The 23852-nt window shown below is 41.0% G+C and overlaps 3 protein-coding genes across 5 annotated transcripts; 1 reads left to right on the top strand and 2 right to left on the bottom strand.

The window, feature by feature from the left end:
* Nucleotides 1-931: 931 nt before the first annotated feature.
* LOC137609096 (cytochrome P450 2K1-like) lies at nt 932-4276 on the top strand. 2 transcript variants are annotated; one of them, XM_068335849.1, is made up of 9 exons: nt 932-1282; nt 1435-1597; nt 1677-1826; nt 1916-2055; nt 2877-3056; nt 3137-3278; nt 3385-3569; nt 3695-3836; nt 3915-4276. In XM_068335849.1, exons 1-9 carry the CDS (start codon nt 1091-1093, stop codon nt 4100-4102), a joined length of 1482 nt encoding a protein of 493 aa, XP_068191950.1. In that variant the 5' UTR covers nt 932-1090; the 3' UTR covers nt 4103-4276. The 2 variants fall into 2 exon arrangements, with proteins under 2 accessions (XP_068191950.1, XP_068191948.1); XM_068335847.1 differs by having other exon boundaries at nt 935-1282; nt 1916-2076.
* Nucleotides 4277-8741: 4465 nt separating this feature from the next.
* LOC137609092 (cytochrome P450 2K1-like) lies at nt 8742-12956 on the bottom strand. The gene is made up of 9 exons (XM_068335843.1): nt 12747-12956; nt 12487-12649; nt 12071-12220; nt 11783-11943; nt 10662-10841; nt 10436-10577; nt 9650-9834; nt 9435-9576; nt 8742-9354 (listed from the first exon to the last, which is right to left on the bottom strand). The coding sequence occupies exons 1-9, from the start codon at nt 12954-12956 to the stop codon at nt 9167-9169; spliced, it is 1521 nt and encodes a 506-aa protein (XP_068191944.1). The 3' UTR covers nt 8742-9166.
* Nucleotides 12957-14731: 1775 nt separating this feature from the next.
* LOC137609093 (cytochrome P450 2K1-like) lies at nt 14732-17727 on the bottom strand. Of its 2 annotated transcripts, none has more exons than XM_068335844.1 (9): nt 17395-17727; nt 17063-17225; nt 16848-16997; nt 16580-16740; nt 16089-16268; nt 15749-15890; nt 15466-15650; nt 15192-15333; nt 14732-15113 (listed from the first exon to the last, which is right to left on the bottom strand). In XM_068335844.1, the coding sequence occupies exons 1-9, from the start codon at nt 17590-17592 to the stop codon at nt 14926-14928; spliced, it is 1509 nt and encodes a 502-aa protein (XP_068191945.1). In that variant the 5' UTR covers nt 17593-17727; the 3' UTR covers nt 14732-14925. The 2 variants fall into 2 exon arrangements, with proteins under 2 accessions (XP_068191945.1, XP_068191946.1); XM_068335845.1 differs by lacking the exon at nt 17395-17727 and adding an exon at nt 17261-17276 and having other exon boundaries at nt 17063-17158.
* Nucleotides 17728-23852: the final 6125 nt, after the last annotated feature.

Below are 23852 nucleotides of genomic sequence, written 5' to 3' on the forward strand. Positions count from 1 at the left end.
TTAATATCGGAGGCAATCAAAGTCACACAGTTATCCAAAAATCAAACAACAAAAGATTCATGTCAGCCATGAACAGGGGGAACCGGTTTGATTCACACGTAGACAAGTAGTAGGCAGGTCTTAAAGGAAGAATCAATGTAGAGCAAACGAAGAACAGGCACAGAAACAGTTGTTGATGAATAAAAACCCCCCAATAAATAACGGGAATAAAAAGACATGACATGGCAAATTAATCTCCCAAAATGTCCCGCAAACAACAGAGAAAAAAACAAAAACAATGACATGCATGTCATCCAGGTGACCGTGTTTAGAGCAGCAAATTTGCGGACTTATCGATGTGCTCATTCATACAGTACACGGTTCTCAGATAAGTTGATCTGAATAGTTCTTGTGTATTCACTGGGTTCTATGAGGTTTGGAGGGAACAGAAATGAAGTAATAAACCTGGAGAATTGATGAGTCAAGATGTTTGCCTTGTGTGAAATAATGTGTGAGGGCAGGGTCACTGGAGACACATAAACCTGTAAACGTCATGAAAATAATTCTTGCAGGTCCTCGTGATCACTGAGCAACACCTGAGCAGAGCAAAGGGGAGGGAGGGGAGAAGAGAACCAGCACAGAACATACATTCGTAACAAAATGCAGTTTAAAGCACACACAAAATTACATCTGTACTTTCTTTATGCACTTTATGCTGATTGTATCATTTATTTTGTTGTATTTATTTGCTGGTCCGTAAACTTATTGTCTGACGTTAAACTGGTTCTTGGTGCAACAAAAGGTTGGGGACCACTGCATGAAAGAATTTTCTAAACCTGCTTGAAATGACATCTTTTTTTTTAGAAGCACTTGCTTAAAAGCAGTTGGTGTGAAATAAGGATGTGATGCATGTATTCTGCAAGCAGGTGGCGCAAATCAGCAAGGAGCTCCAGAAAAACACAATACTGTACCTGTACAGTAGTTCATTTTTTATTGCGTGTCAAGATAAAATGTATAACACGCAGAGGAGGAGTTATTTGGAAGCTGTGATCTTTTGAAAAGGTGCAAAGGTGAATTTTTATTCCTGAAAGCAGCCAGTTTCCAGGTGATCATGTTTGACAATCTCCAGTCTTCCACCTCATTTTACCTGCTAGTGGCTGTGGTCCTGCTGGTCGTGCACATCTCTTACTCCATGTTCCGTTCCAAAGAAAGTTCAAGAGAGCCTCCAGGACCTAAACCTCTCCCCCTGCTTGGTAACTTGCTTCAGATGGATCTCAAGAGACTCGACATCTCCCTTCTAAAAGTGAGAATTTGATTTATCTGAAATAATATTTGCATTGTGTAAAGAAAAATGAAATTTATTTATTTTCCAGGTTGTATCACTTCCCCATGCAGTAAATTGGCTTTCAAATCTCAGACTGCGAATCTCAAACATACCTGTCTCCATCTTTTCAGCTGTCCAAAACATACGGATCAGTGTTCACCGTCTACTTTGGTCTAAAGAAGGTGGTCGTGCTTGCAGGATACAAGACAGTCAAACAGGCTCTGGTCAGTCATGCTGAAGAGTTTGGAGAAAGAGACATCACTCCTTTATTCCATGACCTCAACAAAGGATATGGTGAGGAAACATTACAGGACATTCTTTTCCACAATTTGTTTTTGTGTAATCTAAAAAAAAACAACCCCTTTGCTTCCAGGTGTGATTTTTAGCAATGGCGACACATGGAAAGAAATGAGACGTTTTGCTCTGTCGACACTGAGGGATTTTGGGATGGGAAAAAGTCTTACCGAAGAAAGTATCATTGAGGAATGTCACCAACTCATTAAAAATTTTGAACAATATCAAGGTAATGTTTCCACAATCCCACTCGAAAGCAGCTTCCCTCAAATGTTTCATACTTTCCTTCTAACTCATGTTGATCATTCTTTTTCTCAGGAAAAGCCTTCAACAACAGTCAGATTGTGGCTTATGCTGCCTCAAATATAATATCAGCACTTGTGTTTGGAAAAAGATTTGAATACACAGATCCAGTCTTCCGAACTATGGTCGAACGAGACCGTGAGACCATCCACCTGGTAGGGTCTGTTTCCATCCAGGTAATTCTTAAAAAATATAATGATTAAAAACATTCTTTGTTTTTAACTAAAAAATTACATTTTTTAAATCATTAAACCATTTTTTAAGTCACATTTTTACTAGTACATATGTGAAAAATGACATAAGGTTCTGTTCCTGTTCCATTTCAAACTTTTTTTATTTCATTTCATAGGCCTTCAGCGTCTCATATTCTCAAAATCATGTTGGTTTACTGAGTACAAAAGGGATTTTAGAGGATGGATGCTGTTTAAATTAATTACAGGCAAATATTTATTATTTTTGTCTTTGTTTTTATAATTTTCCAAAGATAGGTAAACTAAGTCTGGAATGATATTTTTTAGTATCTGTACTAACAGACATGGATCAAGGTTGAATCTTAAGCAACTTGACTTCTGTTTAGAGTATGAAGCCTTTTAGTTTTCATCCAAGATGTTTCCTCAGCTCCAACTGGTGTGGAATATCAGACATTGAAACTCTTCCAAGATGACTTAAATATTAACAATCATTAAGATCACATGTCAACAGGTAATTCAAAAGCACTATCATGAATTAATGATTTCTGTAGTCATTGACATTATTTTACAAAATAATCCTATTTCAAATGCAGCACTCCTACACTTTTACAATTTTTTTTTTCATGTTCAGCTATGAATGATTAAAAATGTCTCCAGATGACATTAACAATTCCATTGAATAATGTCAAATAATTAATTTGGAACAAAATGAATATGTTTCTTCATGACTCACTATCGCTCTGTTACTTTCTATGATAATGTAGTGTTGCTTTGTACTCTTTCAGATGTACAACATGCTTCCTTGGCTGGGCCCTTTTATTAAGAACCGGAAAAATATGGTGAAGAATGTAACAGATAACAAGGAGGAATTAAAACAAATCATAGCAGATCGGAGGAAGAACCTGAACTCTGAGACGTGTAGATGTTTAATTGATTCATTCTTGATGTACAAATTAAATCTGGAGGTGAGATGCTTCGACTCTAGTTAATCTTCTTCAAAGCTGATCATACAAAACAACAATCATTTACTACATTTCTTTTTTAGGAGTCTAAAATCAAGGATTCACAATACCATGATGAGAACCTGGCCAATACTTTACTAAATCTGTTTGCTGCTGGAACTGACACCACAGCAAACACACTTCGGTGGTGTCTGGTTCTCATGGCAAAATACCCTCATGTACAAGGTGAGACAGCAGGATGCTTATCTGAGCAAGCAAATCGCATCAGGGCTTTGGGGTAAAGTAGAACTGCAGTTTTATCAGATAGAATTCCATTTTCACCTGCATCTAGACCAGGTCCAGGAGGAGCTGAGCAGAGTGATTGGAAGCCGTCAGGTTCGAGTGGAGGACAGGAAGTACCTGCCCTACACTGATGCTGTCATCCACGAGTCACAGAGATTTGCCAACATTGTCCCCATGAGTCTTCCTCACAGAACCAGCCAAGACGTCACCTTCCAGGGATACTTCATCAAAAAGGCAAGATACCCCTCTTAGTACAAATCGACACAATTTTTTTTGTTCAATAAGTTTCTGTGAAAAAGGAAAGAAGCAATTTGGATTTACATCTAATACCCCAAATCTATTTGTTCCCTGTCCTCCAGGGGACAACTGTTTTTCCTCTACTTACATCTGTCCTGTTTGATGAGAGTGAGTGGGAGAACCCATTCACTTTCAACCCTTCACACTTCCTGGATAGGGAGGGTAAATTTATCAGAAGAGATGCCTTCTTGCCATTTTCTGCAGGTACAAGAGCTTTATTAGATGAGATTTTAATTAAGGATGAGATCCAGTTCGTTTTGTGACAAGTCCTTGTCCTTGCAGGTCGTAGGGTCTGTCTTGGGGAGAGTCTGGCTAGAATGGAAATCTTTCTCTTCTTCACCTCCCTCCTCCAGCGATTTCATTTCTCTCCTCCACCTGGAGTTACCGAGGATGAATTGGATCTGACACCAGTTGTAAGTGTAACGGTCTCCCCTTCTCCTCATGAGCTGTGTGCTGTCAGTCGACACTGACAGAGAACTGCTATAACTCCTTGTTTGTGACTTAATATCACTGTGGGAGTGGTTTTCCGATTTTTGGCCTACACTCCTCATATTTTGCCCGTAACACTTTGCCTCATGTAATCCCCCACTCTCCCTCTGCTGTATTTTCAATCACCTCAAAAACACAATATATAATAATAAAAACCAATGTCTTAAATAAATGTTGACATGTGTTCAGACTTGTGTGCTTTTTTGTGATGATCAAACATGATATCCGAGCAATAACTCAGTGTTACATAGATAGATAGATAGATAGATAGATAGATAGATAGATAGATAGATAGATAGATAGATAGATAGATAGATAGATAGATAGATAGATAGATAGATAGATAGATAGATAGATAGATAGATAGATAGATAGATAGATAGATAGATAGATAGATAGATAGATAGATAGATAGATAGATACTTTAATAATCCCAGAGGAAATTGCGCATATCCACTGCTCAGCCAAACACCAGGAAAAAACAAAAACTAAACAGGACATACCACAAGACATACACTACACTAACAGACACATGTTGCATTAACAGTACATATACTAAAAAAATTAAAATATAAACAGTATAAAATTAAAATATAAACAGTATTAAATTAAATTAAATTAAATCCAAATCCATTTAACCGCGTGCTGACCTCGCCACCCCCCCCCCCCGCTCACTGCACCCCCTGATGGCACGGGGCACGAAGGAGGACCTCAGCCTCTCTGTGGAGGCGCTGTGTGACAGCAATCTGCTGCTGAAGGTGCTCCTCTGCTGGGAGAAGGTGGTGTGTAGGGGGTGCCTGGTGTTGTTCATGATGGCCCTGAATCTAGACATGGTCCTGCTCCCTAGAACTGTCTCCACAGAGTCCAGGCTCAGCCCGACCACTGAGCCCGCTCTGCGGATGAGTCTGTTAAGAAGGTCCATATCCCCACCACCCCAACACACAATGGCGTATGACAGCACACTGGAGACTACGGACTGATGGAACATGACAAGGAGCTTAGGACAGATGTTGAAGGAGGCCAGCCTCCTTAGGAAGTACATCCTGCTCTGCCCCTTCTTGTACACACAGTCTGAGTTGAGTGACCAGTCCAGTCTGCTGTCTAGCTGCAGTCCCAGGTACATAAACATACAAACAACTGCCGTGAGAGAAGGAGAAAGTATAATTCAGGTTTATCAAAGGCAATACTGGTCACACAGTGATCCAAAACAAAACAAAACAAAAAAAGACAACAAAAGATTCATGTCAGAGTCAGACAGCAGAGCAATGAACAGGAGGAACCGGTTTGATTCACTTGCTTCACACGTAGATAAGAAGATGGGTTGTCTTATATGACGAATGAATGTAGACCAGAGAAAAAACATGCGCAAAAACTGTTTTTACTTGAAGTGAAAACAGAAGGTGAAACACATGTAATCCCAGAGTGAGGTTACAGAGAGAAGAGATCAAGAAGGTGGAGGATTTTAAGTACTTAGGGTCAACAGTCCAGAGCAATGGAGAGTGTGGAAAAGAGGTGAAGAAGCGTATACAGGCAGGATGGAATGGGTGGAGAAAAGTGTCAGGTGTGATGTGTGATAGAAGAGTTTCAGCTAAAATGAAAGGAAAGGTGTACAAAACTGTGGTGAGACCAGTGATGTTGTTTGGTCTAGACACAGTGTCACTGAGGAAAAGACAGGAGACAGAGCTGGAGGTAGCAGAGATGAAGATGCTGAGGTTCTCTCTGGGAGTGACCAGGATGGATAGGATCAGGAATGAGTACATCAGAGGGACAGCACATGTTAGAGGTTTTGGAGATAAAGTCAGAGAGGCCAGACTGAGATGGTTTGGACATGTCCAGAGGAGAGATAGTGAATATATTGGTAGAAGGATGCTGAGTTTTCCTCTAGGAAACTAGAGGAAAAGGATGCTGAGTCTTCCTCTAGGCCTCCTGCCAGGCAGGAGGCCTAGAGGAAGACCAAAGAGGAGGTTTATGGATGTAGTGAAAGAGGACATGAAGGTAGTTGGTGTGAGAGAAGAGGATGCAGAAGACAGGGTTAAATGGAGGCAACTGACTCGCTGTGGCGACCCCTGAAGGGAACAGCCGAAAAGAAAAGAAGAAGAGAAAATTACTCCCCCCTAGCAGAGCCAAGATGGTGGCAACATGCTTGGCAACGTTATATGTGACTGAGTTGATGTTGCTGACGATAGGTCTGAGGGGGCCCCTTCATTTTGAATTTTGGGGATGCCAAATATGCATGGGATGGCTTCCCCAGGGTACAAGCGATTGTATAGCAGGCGGTTTATAGTTTTGTCTTTCTGTTGCTTCTGTTAGCAGTCCACAACCTTCTTTTTGTAGCTACTGGTTTGGTCGTCCTTAAGGATCTCATAAGTGCTGCTTTCACTGAGTAGAGACATTACCTTGCTGTGGTAAACTGATATGTTCAATCTATGAGAATGTGGGAAAGGGTAATGCAGATATAAGGTGGTTTAGTATCAGTATGGGGAGGGTTCATAAACATTTAAATTACCGTAAACAACAAGTTTTTTGCTATATCACTGAATTTCGTTTTTTGACCTGGAAAACTGAGAACCTACACAGCCATCTGCTCAATGTGAAGCAGAAGCACTTTTGCTTTAACAACAAGATGGCTAAAAATGCCTGGAGAATTGTTACTGCCAATATGGTTTTAGCGACTTGCATATGTAAACACAAACATGACTTCCCAGCACTTTTCGTGGCAGGCAATATTAAAATTGAAAAGTCCGGTTACAGTCATGCACACGAAAATGCCTACCTAGGGCTTTCAAAAAAACTAGTTTTTGTCACGGAGATATGCGTTGTCGCATGGACGATAGAACCCTAGTTTTTCCTAGGGTTCTATCGTCCATAGGACCCTGCTACGTCATTAGGGACGTTCAAACCACTGATCACAGTAGAACTTCACTACTTCACTATAACTGGCCTGTCGAGTTCAAAGCGGGCTTCAGAGCCTCCGTGTTAGAGGTAGCATCGCTTATCACAACTGTAAATACATGTGGTCAGTTTGATCATTAATGGCAGTGTTTTAGCAGCAGTCCCACCACTCTATTGGGGGCTGTTGTGTTGCTGCTTCTTCTGTATGTGATTTCCAGTAACTACATCTCCCAGAAAAGGGGGAAGGAGCCCCCGGGACCGAGACCTCTTCCCTTGCTTGGCAGCCTATTGCAGCTTGATCTCAAGACACCTCACAAAACTCTGTTTGAGTTGAGTCTTGCTCTGTATTTCCATAACATCTTTGAATTTATCTGAATGTGCTAATTGCATAAGTGTCAAATATACTCAACTTTATTTGTTTACAGCTCTCAAAGACATACGGATCCATATTTACGGTTTACTTTGGACCAAATAAAGTTGTAGTCTTGGCAGGATCCAAGACAGTCAAGGAAGCTCTTGTCAACAATGCAGAGGAGTTTGGTGATCAGGACATTACCCCTATATTTCATGACATGACAAAAGACCATGGTATGTTCTTCATTGTAAGGCATTGCACAAATTTACATAATGTCACATTTACATAGTGTAACTGTCGAACATAAACTAACACTACAGAAAATGTTGTGTTTGGCATCTGTTTCATACAATAGTTGTTTTTACCTGTTTCATTATTGAAGAATCAAATTGTGTAAAATAGAGTATACAACAATCTGTTAATCACAAACTCCACATGTAATTAAAAATAGCTTTTTAAACAGAACAAATTATCACCTTTTGTAGATCAATCCTTATTTAAAATTATTTGATGCCTGTTCCACATTTCATCAAAAATGTGTACATATTTTAACAATACTGTAAAAACTTCTAAGGCCATGTCCACACATAGCCAGATGTTTTTAAAGATGCTAATTTTTTCTTACGGATAGTTCTATCATCCACACGAAAACGGACATCTCTGTGACAAAAACGAAGCTTTTGAAAATGCCAGGTATGTATTTTTGTGTTGATGGCTGAGTTTTTGATCTTGAAACTTCTTGCCTGCGACAAAAATTGCTGTGACGTCATATGTGTGTGATCCATGTTTACTTATACAAACAGAATGGACGTCATTAAAACCGTATTTATAGTAACAGTTCTCCAGGCGTTTTTAGCCATCTTGTTGTTGAAGCTAAAGTGCTGCTGTTTCACAGGGAGAACAGACGAAGGTCGGCTATTTTCCGACAGATACACGTTCCATGTTGAAGACATGTTGACAGACATGTTTGACACTTGAATATTTGTGCTGGGGTTTTTTTTTGAGTCACAAAGTCTATATATTACAGTAATCCCTCGCTTATTCGCACTTTAAGATGAAGCGTGAAGAAAGACCCTCCCTCAAAATAATGATATGCTCATTACACATACAGTAAAATGCATATATAAATGTAGTTCTTAGACAAATTGAACTGAATAGTTCTTGCGTATTCACTGGGCTCTATGAGGTTTGGAGGTAACAGAAAAAAAATAATGAACCTGGAGATGAGGTAAATGTTCATTAATCGACCAACTGAGTGATAAATTACCAAATGATTTGAGTACTTCAAAGTAGATTTAATTCATTCATTGATTACAACACAAATTGACCATTTATTGTCAAGTGATGAAGCCTGAACGGATGGGTGAAACAAAACTGGTGGAGATGAAAATGCATTATATTTGAAGGAGTGGTACTAGTGGATTTGAACTAAATCTTAAGTAATATGTAGTGATTGTCTTATTTTTGCAACACTTGCAATTTCATCACCTCCGGTTTTATACATAAAATTAATGCTCCCACCCCATATTTAAAAGATTAATGATATTCATGTGGTGCCACCCACAGAAAAAAACAATGACTATAAAATGAACGATTCTTATTTGCTTCAATATCAGATCTATTCTTAACCCCAAACAAAATGTATTCTACAAGACTATTGTATGAAATAACATTGGTTGCAAAGCATTAATGTAGTCTAATGTATGGCACTAGTCTCTTAAACACTAACTTCAAAGGTTTGGATTCACTTTCCCACTGTCACACAAGCCATTAATCTGCCATACTCCTGTTCTCTTCCTTAGTGACGACTGACGGCACACAGCTCATGAGCTGAAGGGGCGAGGGTGAAGCCAACAGCTGGTGTCAGATCCAGTTCATCCTCTGTAACTCCAGGTGGAGGAGTAAAACGGAATCGCTGGAGGAGGGAGGTGAAGAAGAGAAAGAGCTCCATCTTAGCCAGACCTTCTCCCAGACAGACCCTGCGACCTATGAACCAAGAGTTTTACAAATTGTTTAGCTGGATCCTGTTTAATTTCTTGACAACTCGAACTTTAAAATTGTTGTACCTCCAGAGAAGGGCATGAAAGCATCTCTCCTGGTAAATTTACCCTCCTTATCCAGGAAGTGTGAAGGGTTGAAAGTGTTTGGGCTCTCCCATTCACTCTCATCATACAGGACAGAGGTGAGAAGAGGGAGCACAGTCGTTCCCTATCATTCATCAAAGGGCATATTAGTCTTACTTTTCCTAAGTGGAATATAAATCTGACATGAACAATCAAACCTTTTTGATGAAGTATCCCTGGAAGGTGACGTCTTGGGCGGTTTTGTGAGGAATAGCCATGGGGACAACGCTGGCAAATCTTTGTGTCTCGTGTATTACAGCGTCAGTGTAGGGCATGTTTTTCCTGTCATCCACACAGACCTGACGGTCTCCTAAAACCCTGCTCAGCTCCTCCTGGACCTGGTCTGTCAACAGACAGATTTTAAATGGGGAAATGTTATTTGACTTACAAGTTGATTTATGAACTCATTCCCGAAACAGATTAAATTGTATCTCGAAGTACTAATGTATGTACATTTTTTGTCATTTCCTGAGTTTATTCTAGTGACCTGCACTGAATGGAATCAGCCAGGGATGCGTAGTACGGACAGTAGCTGCTGACAGCAGCTGCCAGGCTCAAACATGCTCAAACATTTCTGATCTAGCGGCTTTAGTAGCTGTGCTTGTCCTTTCAGGTATTATAAGTATTCATTATACTGGTGACATATTGAATACAATATGTATTGTTCAGTTATACAAAATGCTCTACATGCCAAACAAATGTCACCATTGATTTTTTTTTTGAGGTCTTCATCCAGTTGTATGTGTTCTAGTTTTTCAGCTCAATATGTCACCTCAGATTTTAAATGAAAGGGTGGCTGTTCTTACGTGTTTGTTTTAGTCCTGGCCTAAGACAAACATCTGCCTGCCTGCCTGTCTGAGTGAAAGTATAATTATTTCCATTGTTTGTCAGATATCTAAGGACAATCAGAGGTGAAAATAAATAAGTGTCATCTCTGTCCTTGCCTTGTACATGTGGATATTTGGCCATAAGCAGCAAAGTCCATCTCACTGTAGCTGCAGTGGTATCAGCACCAGCTCCAAACAGGTTGGTGACTGAATAAATCAAGTTGCTCTCATTATACTGGGTCTCCATCATGCAGGAGTCCTAAGAGAAAAAACTTCCAAGTCATTCTTAAATCGATATGGCTGTTGATGTAGCAGATGAAAACGTAAAGATTGAAGGTCTTACTTCTTCTTTCTGCTTCCTCAACAGAAAACAGTCAACAAGTCCTCTACATTGATGAGGGTTTAGTGTTTCCTTCAGATTATCAATTAAATGTTTGACATCCATGACAGCCATATCCCTATTTTTTAAAATCAGCTGCCGGTTTTTAACCCAATAGAACATCCTGGGAAACATATTGTAAAGCTGTGAAACAAAAAAGGTAAAGTAATAAAGAAGAATTGACATGGCCCTATTGACACTGCAATTGTCTTCCATTCCATCAGACATTTGGTGACAATATGAACAAAGCAATGCAATGATGAGTTTAAAATAAATCATTATCAAAGAACAATTTCCTGCAGATTAGGTTTCTAAATATTGAATTCATTCATTAACTTGGTTGCAGGGTGGGTGGTACAGTAACGCTGTCGCCTCATAGCAAAAAGGTTTGATTCCTTTGTGTGTGGAGTTTCTATGTTCTCCCTGTGTCTGCATAGATTCTCTCTGGGTTCTCCAGCTTCCTCCCGACTCCAAAAAACACAATTTAGGTGGATTGGTCATGTCAAATTGTCTGTTGGTGTGAGTGTGTGGCCGAGTGGTTGTTTGTCTTTTGTGTGGTCCACAATGCGCTGGCATCATGGCCGGCGTATAGTTGGCTGGGATAAGCTCCAGCAACCCCTGTGACACGCCAAATTGAAGAAGCAGATGAAGACGAGACGATTACGGTCGTCTCCTCTACAAGAAAATGGATGGGTGAATGGATGGTTGCAGGGGGACTGGAGCCTATCACAGCTGACTCTGGGAAGGAGGTGGCGTACACCTTGGACAAGACTTTAGTTTGATTTTCTGCCATTAAACTGTTTCTCCTGCTGGCTTTGGTTTTGAACATGATTTGTGAAAATCAATTGCAGTCCAGAAACCATGTATCTTAGATATCGCCTTCTGAAACAATCTCTAAAAATGCATGTTTAAAATAAAATATTACAACATAGTATATGAATATAATCCTATGGGATTTTTCCATTCTCATTAATAAATTAATTTTGCCCTAAATTCTGTACACATAGTTCAAATTTGACACCATAAACCATTCAGCTGTTATTTTTTAAACAAAACCAACTCAAAAAGCAACTCAAGAAGCCTACCTGGATTTCAACAGAACCACTCAGCCGTATGCTCTCGTTGGCTCTGCTCACCAGGTTTTGATAGCATGCGTCATTGTATTCAAATCTGCATCCATAGATAATGGAGGAGATGACATTGGATACTGCGTAATGAATGGAATGTGCTGTATCCATTGGTTTTCCTGTAAATTAGCAGCCCAAACTTAATTTCTTAAACTAGAAACATAAGATGAAAGTGTTGCTTGATAATTTCACTCAGCGTGACTCATTTCTCATCTTTTAATAACCATCACCACTTTAACTCCTGACCTTTGTGATCTTCAAACATTTGGATCAAGTGGCAGCATTCCTCCAAGATTTTATCCTCTGCTACTCTTTTGCCCATCCCAAAGTCTCTCAAGGTGGTGAGGGCAAAACGTCTCATCTCTCTCCATGTTTCTCCATTTGTGAACAGAATCCCTATTAAAAAAAAGTGAAGAAAAAAATACAAGCTTGTGCCCAAAAAATTGGAGCTGCTATGTAAACTTTTAAAAAAAACAGAAAGACCTGAACAGTTGAGAATTTATAGAAATCATTATTTACAGGACATACAGTATGTTTTAAAGGGTCAGACTCTGAACACTTCTATGCATTGAAACTATAGGGGTGCCGATTGTGCAAATATTGTGCAAACATTGTGCAAACCTTGTGCAAATATGTGCAATGGCTTGCAATGAAGAACATACCATGACCTTTTGTTATGTCGTGAAATATAGGGGTAATGTCCCGATCACCAAACTCCTCTGCATTGTTGACAAGAGCTTCCTTAACTGTCTTGGATCCTGCCAAGACTACAACTTTATTTGGTCCAAAGTAAACCGTAAATATGGATCCATATGTTTTTGAGAGCTGTAAACAAATAAAAAGTTGAATTTATGTGACACTTAAGCAATTAGCACACTCAGATAAATTCTAAGATGTTATGGAAATACAGAGCAAGACTCACCTCAAACAGAGTTTTGTGGGGTCTCTTGAGATCAAGCTGCAATAGGTTGCCAAGCAAGGGAAGAGGTCTCGGTCCCGGGGGCTCCTTCCCTCTTTTCTGGGAGATGTAGTTACTGGAAATCTCATAAAGAACAAGCAGCAACACAACAGCCCCCAGTAGAGTGGTGGGACTGGATGAAAGGAACAAAACAAAATTCTCCAAAAGAGACATTTGTTCTACTGTTGTCAAAGTGAAGTTGATTGATGTGATGTTTTCTCCTTCTCCACTCCAGTGAGCTCCCTCTCTCTCTCTCTCTGCCTCTGTCTCTCTCTCTCTCTCTCTCTCTCTCTCTCTCTCCTTCTGGGTGTGTGTGTGTGTGTGTGTGTGTGTGTGTGTGTGTGTGTGTGTGTGTGTGTGTGTGTGTGTGTGTGTGTGTGTGTGTGTATGTAATTACTGGAGTAACTTCAGGTGTGCAGGGACTGAGCTGCAGTTGCAATCTATCAACACTCACCTCAACTATAAGAACCCGGCTTCAACCTCCATTCCCTGCTGGTTGTAGAGTCAAGTCAGTCTATGTCTATGTGGGCACCCTCTGCTGGCAGGGTGGATGTACTGCAGTCACACCATGATGGATGACCCCAGAAAGCAGCGCTTTGATGTTTGCTATAATATACAGTCAGTCATCTTCTAACCCGCTAACGCAGGTCGAGGGGGAGCCGGTGCCTATCCCGGCAGGCTCAGGGCGTGAGACGGGGGACACTCCGGGCACGAAGCCAGTGTACCGCGGAGCCACATAGAAACAAACAATCACTCACACACACACTCACTCCTACGGTCAATTCGGGACCAGCCAATCAACCTGAAGCGCATGCTTTTGGAGGTGGGAGGAAGCCGGAGAACCCGGAGAGAACCCACGCAGACACGGGGAGAGCATGCGAACTCCGCACAGAGCAGGACTCGAACCCGGGTCCGCCGTGTTGTGAGGCGGCAGCGCTAACCACTGCGCCCCCCCTATATAATATACAAGAAATAAAATTTCTGAATAAAACCTAATTTCATGTGTTTTTTTCTTGCTCTAATTTCCTCTCATGTATAATTTATCTACATTGTATATTCTTCCTCCTAGTCTTAATCCTTCTTCTCTTCCTGTTTGTATGCCTGAATGCTGCTGCAGCATACGAATTTTCCAGTTTGGGATCATTAAAGTATCTGTCCGTCCATCCATCCATCTATCCATATGGATTCAACTCTCCCATTGCCCTATTTACCCTATAGACCTTTCTTGGGCTAATTCAGGCACTGGACTGAATATTCACATATCACTTTCAGGTTGGCATTCTTGGGATCATCATCAATCATCCTGAAAGGACGTCATGGATGATGATTAGAAAGTCAAGTATCTCGAGTGCTCAGTCTAAGTGGATGACTGAAACCCGGTCTGAAATCAGCATCCAGTCCTGTCCTTCATGTTGTCCAAACAGTACTTTCTCTGTTTGCCTCCTCTTTGCTTCCCCTTTGACAAAGCGGTATGTCTTGTGTTGTGTCCAGACCAAGTTAACTTAGTTTTACTGTACGGTGTATCTGAGACTTATGTGCAAAAATAAAATCCCAAACGACCAAAAGAGGCACTGCAATTTTGTTTTCTTCCTCCAACCTGTCATACTTTTTTGTTTGTTTTTTTCACCTCTCTCTGATTCAATTGTTTTTTACTTCAAGTACATTTCCTGTTTCTGTACAAGTTCTTACCCGACTTCATTTTGTCATTCACTTTTCCCCTCCTTTAAACGTCTCCCATCTTCATGTTTCTATGTGATAAAACCGGTTCCTCCTGTACGTGGCTCTGCTGGCTGACATGAATCTTTTGTTTTGGATTTTTGGATGACTTTGACCTTACATGTCTATTTTAGACTGCTCTCTTGTTTTGGTATCAAAGTGCGAACATATGCCACCATTTGTTTAATATGACAAAATATTTGTTTTTTAACATAAGTACAATTAATTCTGTTTACAACAAGGTTTTTATTATCAGGAATGCATATTTCCATACATTAATAATATATTTGGAAGTTGTAGAAAATGGAGAGGGTGGGGGGTTATATGAGGTAAAGTGTTATTGTCACAATCTGAGGAGTGTAGGCAAAAATCAAAAACACTCCCACAGTGGCATTAAGCCACAGAACAAGTAGGTATAGCAGTTCTGTCAGTGTCGACTGACAGCACACAGCTCATGAGGAGAAGGGCAGAATGTAAAACCTGCAACTGGTGTCAGATCCAATTCATCCTCAGTAACTCCAGGTGGAGGAGAGAAATGAAATCGCTGGAGGAGGGAGGTGAGGAAGAGAAAGATTTCCATTCTAGCCAGACTCTCCCCAAGACAGACCCTACGACCTGCAAGGACAAGGACTTGACACAAAACGAACTGGATCTTATACTTTATGAAAATCTAATATCATGAAATTGCTGTACCTGCAGAAAATGGCAAGAAGGCATCTCTTCTGATAAATTTACCCTCCTTATCCAGGAAGTGTGAAGGGTTGAAAGTGTTTGGGCTCTCCCACTCACTCTCATCAAACAGGACAGATGTAAGTAGAGGAAGAATAGGAGTCCCCTGGAGGACAAGGAACAATGTTGGTTGTACATATATTTTTAAAGTCTTGGAATGATATTACTTGTCAGTTTGACAGAAAAACATACGCTCAAAATATTTAGCTATCAACTGCGGTTGCCATGTGCAACTTGCCTTTTTGAGAAAGTATCCCTGGAAGGTGATATCTTGGGTAGTTCTGTGACAAGCAATAAGAGGAGCAATGTTGGCAAATCTCTGTGACTCATGGATGACAGCGTCAGTGTAGGGCAGGTACTTCCTGTCCTCCACTCGAACCTGACGGCTTCCAATCACTCTGCTCAGCTCCTCTTGGACCTGATCTAGATGCAGGTGAAAATGGAAATCAATGTGATAGAACTGCAATACCCCAAAGTCCTGGTGCAATTGGCTTGCTCAGATAAGCATCCTGCTGTCTCACCTTGTACATGAGGGTATTTTGCCATGAAAAGCAGACACCACCCAAGTGTGTTTGCTGTGGTGTCAGTTCCACCAGCAAACAGATTCATCACACTATAGATCAGGTTTTCATCATGATATTGTGAGTCCCTGATTTCAGACTCCTTAAAAAATAAATGTACAACCTTAATGTTTTGTATGAACAGCTTGTGTGTGTGTTTGTGTGTGTGTGTGTGTGTGTGTGTGTGTGTGTGCATGTGTGTGTGTGTATATGTGTGTACACAGTACAGTACCTTAATACAGTACCTTAGTTGGACATCCGACAGCTGTGTACAATTGGTTAAAAAGACGGAGCGTCTCACCTCCAGTTTTAATTTATGCGTCAGGAACGAGTCAATGAAACATCGACACAACTCAGGGTTCAGGCTTTCCTTCCGATCTGCTATGATATGTTTCAATTCCTCTTTGTTTTCGTCAACATTCTTCATCATATGTCTCCAGTTCTTAATCAAAGGGCCCAGCCAAGGAAGCATGTTGTGTATCTGAAAGATTACAAAGCAAAAGCTTCATTATTGTAGAAAGTATAGTGGTGAGTCCTGAAGTACTGACTCCCTAACAATAGCTGAACCCAGTGGTCCCTAACGTTTTTTGCCTCATGGACTGGTATAATGTCAGCAAATACTTTTACGGAATGTCCCCTAAGGGCTGGTGGATAAATACAAAAAAATAAAATGACTCAACCAGCATAAAAAGTGTTTTTTTTTCTAAATATAATAATAAATTGAATTATTTTTCCAGTGATAATAAACACAACAATGTAAAATATATCTTCAATGAATAAGCCATGCTGTACCTGGACGGAAGCAGATCCTATCAGGTGCATTGTCTCACGATCTCGTTCAACCATAGTTTGGAAGACTGGATCCGTGTATTCAAATCTTTTTCCAAACACAAGTGCTGATATTATATTTGAAGCAGCATAAGCTAAAATATGGCTGTTGTTGAAGGCTTTTCCTGAGAAAAAGAATGATCAACATGAGTTAGACGGAAAGTACAAAGAATTTGAGGGAAAATGGATTTGTATAGATAATCTTACCTTGATCCATCCATCTATTTCTTACCTTGATGTTGTTCAAAATTTTTAATGAGTTGGTGACATTCCTCAATGATACTTTCTTCAGTAAGACTTTTTCCCATCCCAAAATCTCTCAGTGTCGACAGAGCAAAACGTCTCATTTCTTTCCATCTGTTGCCATTAGAAAACACTATGCCTGGAAACAAAAGATGTTGGCTTTAGATGAGAAGGTAAAAGAAGTTACTATAAATGTTTCCTCACCATATCCTTTGTTGAGGTCATGGAATAAAGGAGTGATGTCTCTTTCTCCAAACTCTTCAGCATGACTGACCAGAGCCTGTTTGAATGTCTTGTATCCTGCAAGCACGACCACCTTCTTTAGACCAAAGTAGACGGTGAACACTGATCCGTATGTTTTGGACAGCTGAAAAGATGGAGAGAGGTATGTTTGAGACTCACTGTATGAAATCAATTCAGCAGTCTGAAAGCATTTCTGTGGCAGAAATAACAATTCACGTACACACACGCACGCACGCACGCACGCACGCACACGCACACACACACACACACACACACACACACACACTTCTCACATTTAGAAGAGAGATGTCAAGTCTTTTGAGATCCAACTGAAGCAAGTTTCCAAACAGGGGGAGAGCTTTTGGTCCTGGAGGTTCTCTCTGTTGTTTGGAACTGAAGCTGCAGTATAAAAGTTGCACGACCAGCAGAATCACGACCACCAGCAGAGAGACTGAGGTGAGGGACTGGAACAGATCTTCAGTCATGATCATCTGGAAGTTGATCCCTTTGAGGTGTATAAAACTTTTGTCCTCACATGCCCCGCTGTGAAATGCAGCACTAACTGTCGGTTGTTTGAACAGCTCTGTTCTGTGTGTGTATGCCTACCTCAGTTAACCTGCTGTCTTTTAAACACTCTCAGTGCTATCTGCTCTTAAAGTTACAGACATTAAATTGAGACGAGGGCGGACTGAGCTGCAGAGTGACGACAGCTTCCTGGTTACTCCTCCACACTAGACTCTAGCCCTGTCTCAAGATTTGCTTTAAGCTTGAGAGAATGCATGGCAATAGGCTGTGAGACAAAATGATTGACCCCATAACCTCCAATGTGACCTCCACTACTCTTTGAATTGTGCCTAAGATATGAGGGTAAACTGAATTTTGGATAACTTAGAAGGAAATGTCAGAGGTCATTGTTTAAACATCATAATATGGTAAAATCTTACGGCGATCAACTGAGAAGGGTTTGGTCATCTGTAAAGTACGATTCTCTGTAGGAATGAGGTGGTGAGAGACTGGCAGTTGTTACTGTGGCTCATGGTGAAATAGCAGATGGTGAAACTGGTGGTGGAGACATGATATGAGAAAGCATATGAAGTTTTAGACTGATTTATTCTGTTACAGGACCGGGGAGATTAACTGACCATTTGGCCTGAGCAGATGCCCCTGATGAAATAAAACATTTACAGGAGATGCATGATGTCTTTTTCTGAGGTTTCTGTTAAATTTGTAGAACCATAGCACCTAAAAAAATGAGTGAAGATGATGATGAGCTGAAAGCATAAAGGCATGTCACAAATGGATTTGATGCACTGGAGAAGCAGGGAACAAACAAGTACACAGGATCCAAATTCGTGCAAACAACTTGTGAGTTTAGGTAATTCTGGCAGAAGCAGTCTGGACATGCAAGGATTGAAGGCATAAGAAAAGAGCTGACAAACAACCAAGTACACAGGACGACTACTGGGTTTAACAAACAATTCAATAGACACTGAGTGGTAGAACAGGACTTCATTACAGTGGAGGACAGATGTAAATGCTGAGATGATTGCAGGTGGTCAGCTGTCAGGGAAATTCTTACTGCTAAAATGAGAGTTGCTAACTCTCTGAAGAATAATGAATCACAGACATGGTGTGATCGTTTCTCTTTAACACACACTGGTATGTAGAGCAGAGCATTCCAAAAGCGTTACTCTGATAATTGTAACACTATCTGATCTTATGTAGTGATTCAAACACATCGCACTAACGGGCTGACAGGCTGAAACATGTAGGGGCAAGATACAATACAAAAACAAATCAATCGAGACGGTAAATTTCTGAAAGATGCGTTAATAAATCAGATTCATTTGCTTACAATTTAAGAAATCATTTACACATATCTAAAAAAAAAGGTTTTTTTTGTGTGTGTTGTGTTGTATATCAAGCTTAACGAGGTTAGACAAGAAGCTCAGATGAGGTGCACTAATTTTCAGACTAAGAACATACCTTAAGGCTTTGTCATGAATGCTCTGGAGTCTTCAAAAATGTAGCCGCAAGAGGACACAAGCCAGTGTCTTATTGTGCCGGTCCCAAGCCCGGATAAATACAGAGGGTTGCGTCAGGAAGGGCATTCGGCGTAAAACTTTTGCCAAATCAAAGATGCAAATCAAACCTATGACTTCCATACCGGATCGGTCGAGGCCCGGGTTAACAACGACCGCCATCGGCGCTGTTGACTTACAGGGTGCCGATGGAAATTGGATTACTGTTGGTCAAAGAAGGAGAGGAGGAAAGTGCGTTCGCTCGAAGAAAGAGAAGAGGAACACCAAGAGTATAGGACTGAGAGTAGGGACGTTGAATGTTGGAACAATGACAGGAAAAGGTAGAGAGTTGGTTGACATGATGCAGAGAAGGAAGGTAGACATACTGTGTGTACAGGAGACCAGGTGGAAAGGTAGCAAGGCTAGAAGTTTAGGAGCAGGGTTCAAGTTGTTCTATCATGGTATAGATGGGAAGAGAAATGGAGTAGGAGTTATCTTGAAGGAGGAGTTTGTTAGGAATATCCTGGGGGTAAAAAGAGTGTCGGATAGAGTGATGAGTCTGAAGCTAGAAATAGAAGGTGTGTTGTTCAATGTTGTTAGCGGGTATGCTCCACAGGTAGGGTGTGAGCTGGAGGAGAATGAGAAATTCTGGTCGGACTTTGATGAAGTGATGCAGAGCATACCTAGAAGTGAGAGAGTTGTCATTGGAGCAGACTTCAATGGACATGTTAGTGCAGGAAACAGAGGTGATGAGGATGTGATGGGCAGGTTTGGTATCCAGGAGAGGAACGCAGAAGGACAGGCTCTGGGTGGTCAGGAGGTGCTTCCAGATGACTGGACAACTACAGCTAATGTGATCAGGGAGACAGGTAGGAGAGTACTTGGTGCGTCATCTGGAAGGAAAGTAGATAAGGAGACTTGGTGGTGGAATGAGGAGGTACAGGAGTGTATACAGAGAAAGAGGTTAGCCAAGAGGAAGTGGGACACTGAGAGGACTGAGGAGAGTAGACAGGAGTACAGGGAGATGCAGCGTAAGGTGAAGGTAGAGGTAGCAAAGACCAAACAAGAAGCTTATGATGACTTGTATGCTAGGTTGGACAGTAAGGAGGGAGAGACTGATCTATACCGGTTGGCAAGGCAGAGAGATAGAGATGGGAAGGACGTGCAGCAGGTTAGGGTGATTAAGGATAGGGATGGAAGTCTATTGACAGGAAGTCTATTGACAGAGTACTTTGAAGAGTTGATGAACGTGGAAAATGAGAGAGAACAAAGACTAGAAGAGGTGACTGTTGTGGACCAGGATGTAGCAAAGATTAGTCAGGATGAAGTGAGGAGGGCATTGAAGAGGATGAAGAGTGGAAAGGCAGTCGGTCCTGATGATATACCTGTAGAGGTATGGAAGTGTCTAGGAGAGGTGGCAGTAGAGTTTCTGACTGGGTTGTTCAACAGGATCTTAGATAGTGAGAAGATGCCTGAGGAATGGAGGAGAAGTGTGCTGGTGCCCATTTTTGAGAACAAGGGAGATGTGCAGAGTTGTGGAAACTACAGCGGAATACAATAAAGCTGATGAGCCATACAAGGAAGTTGTGGGAAAGAGTAGCGGAAGCTAGACTAAGGGCAGAAGTGAGTATTTGTGAGCATCAGTACAGTTTCATTCCAAAAAAAAGTACTACAGATGTAGTATTTGCTTTGAGGATGTTGATAGAGAAGAACAGAGAAGGCCAAAAGGAGCTGCATTGTGTTTTTGTAGATCTGGAGAAAGCTTATGACAGGGTGCCCATAGAGGAACTGTGGTATTGTATGAGGAAATCTGGAGTGGCAGAGAAGTATGTTAGAGCAGTGCAGGACATGTATGAGGACTGTAAGACAGTGGTGAGGTGTGCTGTAGGTGTGACAGAGGAGTTCAAGGTGGAGGTGGGACTGCATCAGGGATCAGCTCTGAGCCCCTTCTTGTTCGCTATGGTGATGGTCAGGCTGACAGACGAGGTTAGACAGGAATCACCATGGACTATGATGTTTGCAGATGACATTGTGATCTGTAGTGAGAGCAGGGAACAGGTGGAGGAGAAGCTAGAGAGGTGGAGGTTTGTCCTGGAAAGCCGCAGTAAGACAGAGTACATGTGTGTGAATGAGAGGGACCCAAGTGGAAGAGGGAGGTTACAGGGAGAAGAGATCAAGAAGGTGGAGGATTTTAACTACTTATGCTCAACAGTCCAGAGCAATAGAGAGTGTGGAAAAGAGGTGAAGAAGCGTGTACAGGCAGGATGGAACGGGTGGAGGAAAGTGTCCGGTGTGATGTGTGATAGAAGAGTTTCAGCTAAAATGAAAGGAAAGGTGTACAAAACTGTGGTGAGTCCAGCGATGTTGTTTGGTCTAGAGACAGTGTCACTGAGGAAAAGACAGGAGACAGAGCTGGAGGTAGCAGAGATGAAGATGCTGAGGTTCTCTCTGGGAGTGACCAGGAAGGATAGGATCAGGAATGAGTACATCAGAGGGACAGCACATGTTAGAGGTTTTGGAGATAAAGTCAGAGAGGCCAGACTGAGATGGTTTGGACATGTCCAAAGGAGAGATAGTGAATATATTGGTAGAAGGATGCTGAGTTTTGAACTGCCAGGCAGGAGGCCTAGAGGAAGACCAAAGAGGAGGTTTATGGATGTAATGAGGGAAGACATGAAGGTAGTTGGTGTGAGAGAAGAGGATTCAAAGGACAGGGCTAGATGGAGGAAATTGATTCGCTGTGGCGACCCCTGAAGGGAAAAGCCGAAAGGAAAAGAAGAAGCAGCAGCTCTGGAGTCTCCAAATATTTTCTGAAAATGCAAAAAGGTAGTTTGAACGGTGGAAGGGGTCTGTCGGTGTGTTTGTGCCTCTTCAAAGATAGATCTGCACACATTCAGTATCTAAAAGACATGCCTGTTACATGCAAACTTATTGGTCTGGATCTAGATGAAACTCATGTATGGTGGATATTACAGGTATGTCACTGTGTAAAGTTTGTCTACACGTTATCCATGATGTTAGAATCAATAGTCTTGTAACAACCTCATCCAGATCCAGAGGATGATAAGATCGTCACCAAAATCCTCGTAAGAATTTGGTGACGAGCCGATGGTGATGGTTACATAAGTTAATAGAGTAGGCTTTTAGTATCGCTCATCAAAGCATGTGGGAAGATTATTATAATAAAGCTTTGACAAATTAAATCCATATTTCATTTCATTTACACCTACTCATGAAACTCAAGTATGTTCAGTCTAAAACAACAGACTGAAGTATTATTTCTACTGTTTCAGTCAGACTCTGAAATAATTCAGTAAATCTGACACAAAGCACAATGGAAAAGAGTTCAGGTGACGTGCACAAGTCTGGTTGGAGGTGGGAAAGAAACAGGACCTGAACATAACTACTACTGCACATACCTGTGATTTGTAGACGTCTGCATAAAAAGTGATCATTTAATGCCTTAAAATGGATTGTGACAGTTGTACAGATGAAAATATTTTGTCAAAGGGAGTGGTTGCTTAATCAAGACCAGCCTATGGTTACAAACTTCTAGATGAGACGCTGCTCAGGTTGCTGGAATGAAATGAAACACCTTGGTTTAGAGTTTAGTCTGTTTTGTGTTAATTGTTTCAAGTTCCTTTGCAAGGTTTTGTCCTTACATTTCCTGTCTCTTTCAGCGTTATGTGGAGTTAATGATGTCATTCTATTTATTTATAATGAGAATAATGTGCTCTGTTTGCAAACTTTTATTGTAAGAAACCTTTTGATAGTTCAATAGCATATTTTGTGTTTTAAAGCAACCAGAAAACCCACTCCCACATAGGGACTGAACTATACTTAAGGAATGTGAACACTCTTTGTCAGTAGCGACAGATTCCTGTTTGGAGTTCTGTTTGAGTTGTTTTGCAAATTATTAACAATGATTTTGGTGTTTTCTGGGTCCTGCATGTTTGTATCAGTCTTTTGTTATGTTTACCTGAATATCACACACATTTTCTTGTGGATGAGGCTACAGCTGCTTGTCGTCATAGGCATGCATGTTTTTGTAGGAGAGAGCGGGTGAATCCATGCATATACGAGAAGAACATACAACTCCACAAAGAAAGGAATCAAACCCGGTATCCTCATACTGTGAGGCAACAGTGCTACCCACTGCACCACCATATCGCCATCACACAGACATGTGACTCTTACTCATTCTATGGATACCAGGTCATAATTATTGAATGTGAAGCAACTGGACAATGAACATTCAGTCCCTCTGAGATGACACTCAGTGCAGACAGTCATTTGCAAAGACATGCTGTGCTGATATGTTCATTCACTGTTTGAACTTTGACTTTTGCTTTAGTCAGTAAACTGATTACATTTTTAGACCAGCTGTTTCTACAAGTTCTCATTTTATGGGTACTATCATATAGAAAACTTAATAGTGCCCTCTACAGACTGTGTTAGAATGGTGTTTTGCTCCTATGTGTTTTGATGTAAGTATATCATAGATTGGCCAGTTAACCTGATTCTGTGATGAGATGATGGCCAGAGAATGTTTGGAAAATCTGTCTGATATCACAGCAATTTATTGTTCCATCAGGCATTGATTTATGAATATTTAAATAGTGAAGTAAGGTGACGGCTGAACCTGAAAAACATATTGTGAGCGAGATGATATTCAAGTACATTTCCTGTTTCTGTGCAAGTTCTTACCTTCTTCATTTTCATCATTCACC

Source organism: Antennarius striatus, chromosome 16, assembly GCF_040054535.1.
Source record: "Antennarius striatus isolate MH-2024 chromosome 16, ASM4005453v1, whole genome shotgun sequence".
Lineage (NCBI taxonomy): Eukaryota > Metazoa > Chordata > Actinopteri > Lophiiformes > Antennariidae > Antennarius > Antennarius striatus.

Bases quoted from the DNA above. Each gene is read 5' to 3' on its own strand.
- LOC137609096 (XM_068335847.1), top strand. From the start codon at position 1,091: ATGTTTGACAATCTCCAGTCTTCCACCTCATTTTACCTGCTAGTGGCT. The intron at 1,283-1,434 runs GTGAGAATTTGA...CCATCTTTTCAG, and splicing joins TCGACATCTCCCTTCTAAAA to CTGTCCAAAACATACGGATC. The intron at 3,837-3,914 runs GTACAAGAGCTT...TTGTCCTTGCAG, and splicing joins CTTCTTGCCATTTTCTGCAG to GTCGTAGGGTCTGTCTTGGG.
- LOC137609092 (XM_068335843.1), bottom strand. From the start codon at position 12,956: ATGTCTCTTTTGGAGAATTTTGTTTTGTTCCTTTCATCCAGTCCCACC. The intron at 12,650-12,746 runs GTGAGTCTTGCT...ATTTGTTTACAG, and splicing joins CCCACAAAACTCTGTTTGAG to CTCTCAAAAACATATGGATC. The intron at 10,842-11,782 runs GTAGGCTTCTTG...TTTGTTTCACAG, and splicing joins GTGGTTCTGTTGAAATCCAG to CTTTACAATATGTTTCCCAG.
- LOC137609093 (XM_068335844.1), bottom strand. From the start codon at position 17,592: ATGATCATGACTGAAGATCTGTTCCAGTCCCTCACCTCAGTCTCTCTG. The intron at 15,651-15,748 runs GTGAGACAGCAG...ACCTGCATCTAG, and splicing joins AAAATACCCTCATGTACAAG to ATCAGGTCCAAGAGGAGCTG. The intron at 15,334-15,465 runs GCAAGTTGCACA...CTTGTCCTCCAG, and splicing joins AGGGATACTTTCTCAAAAAG to GGGACTCCTATTCTTCCTCT.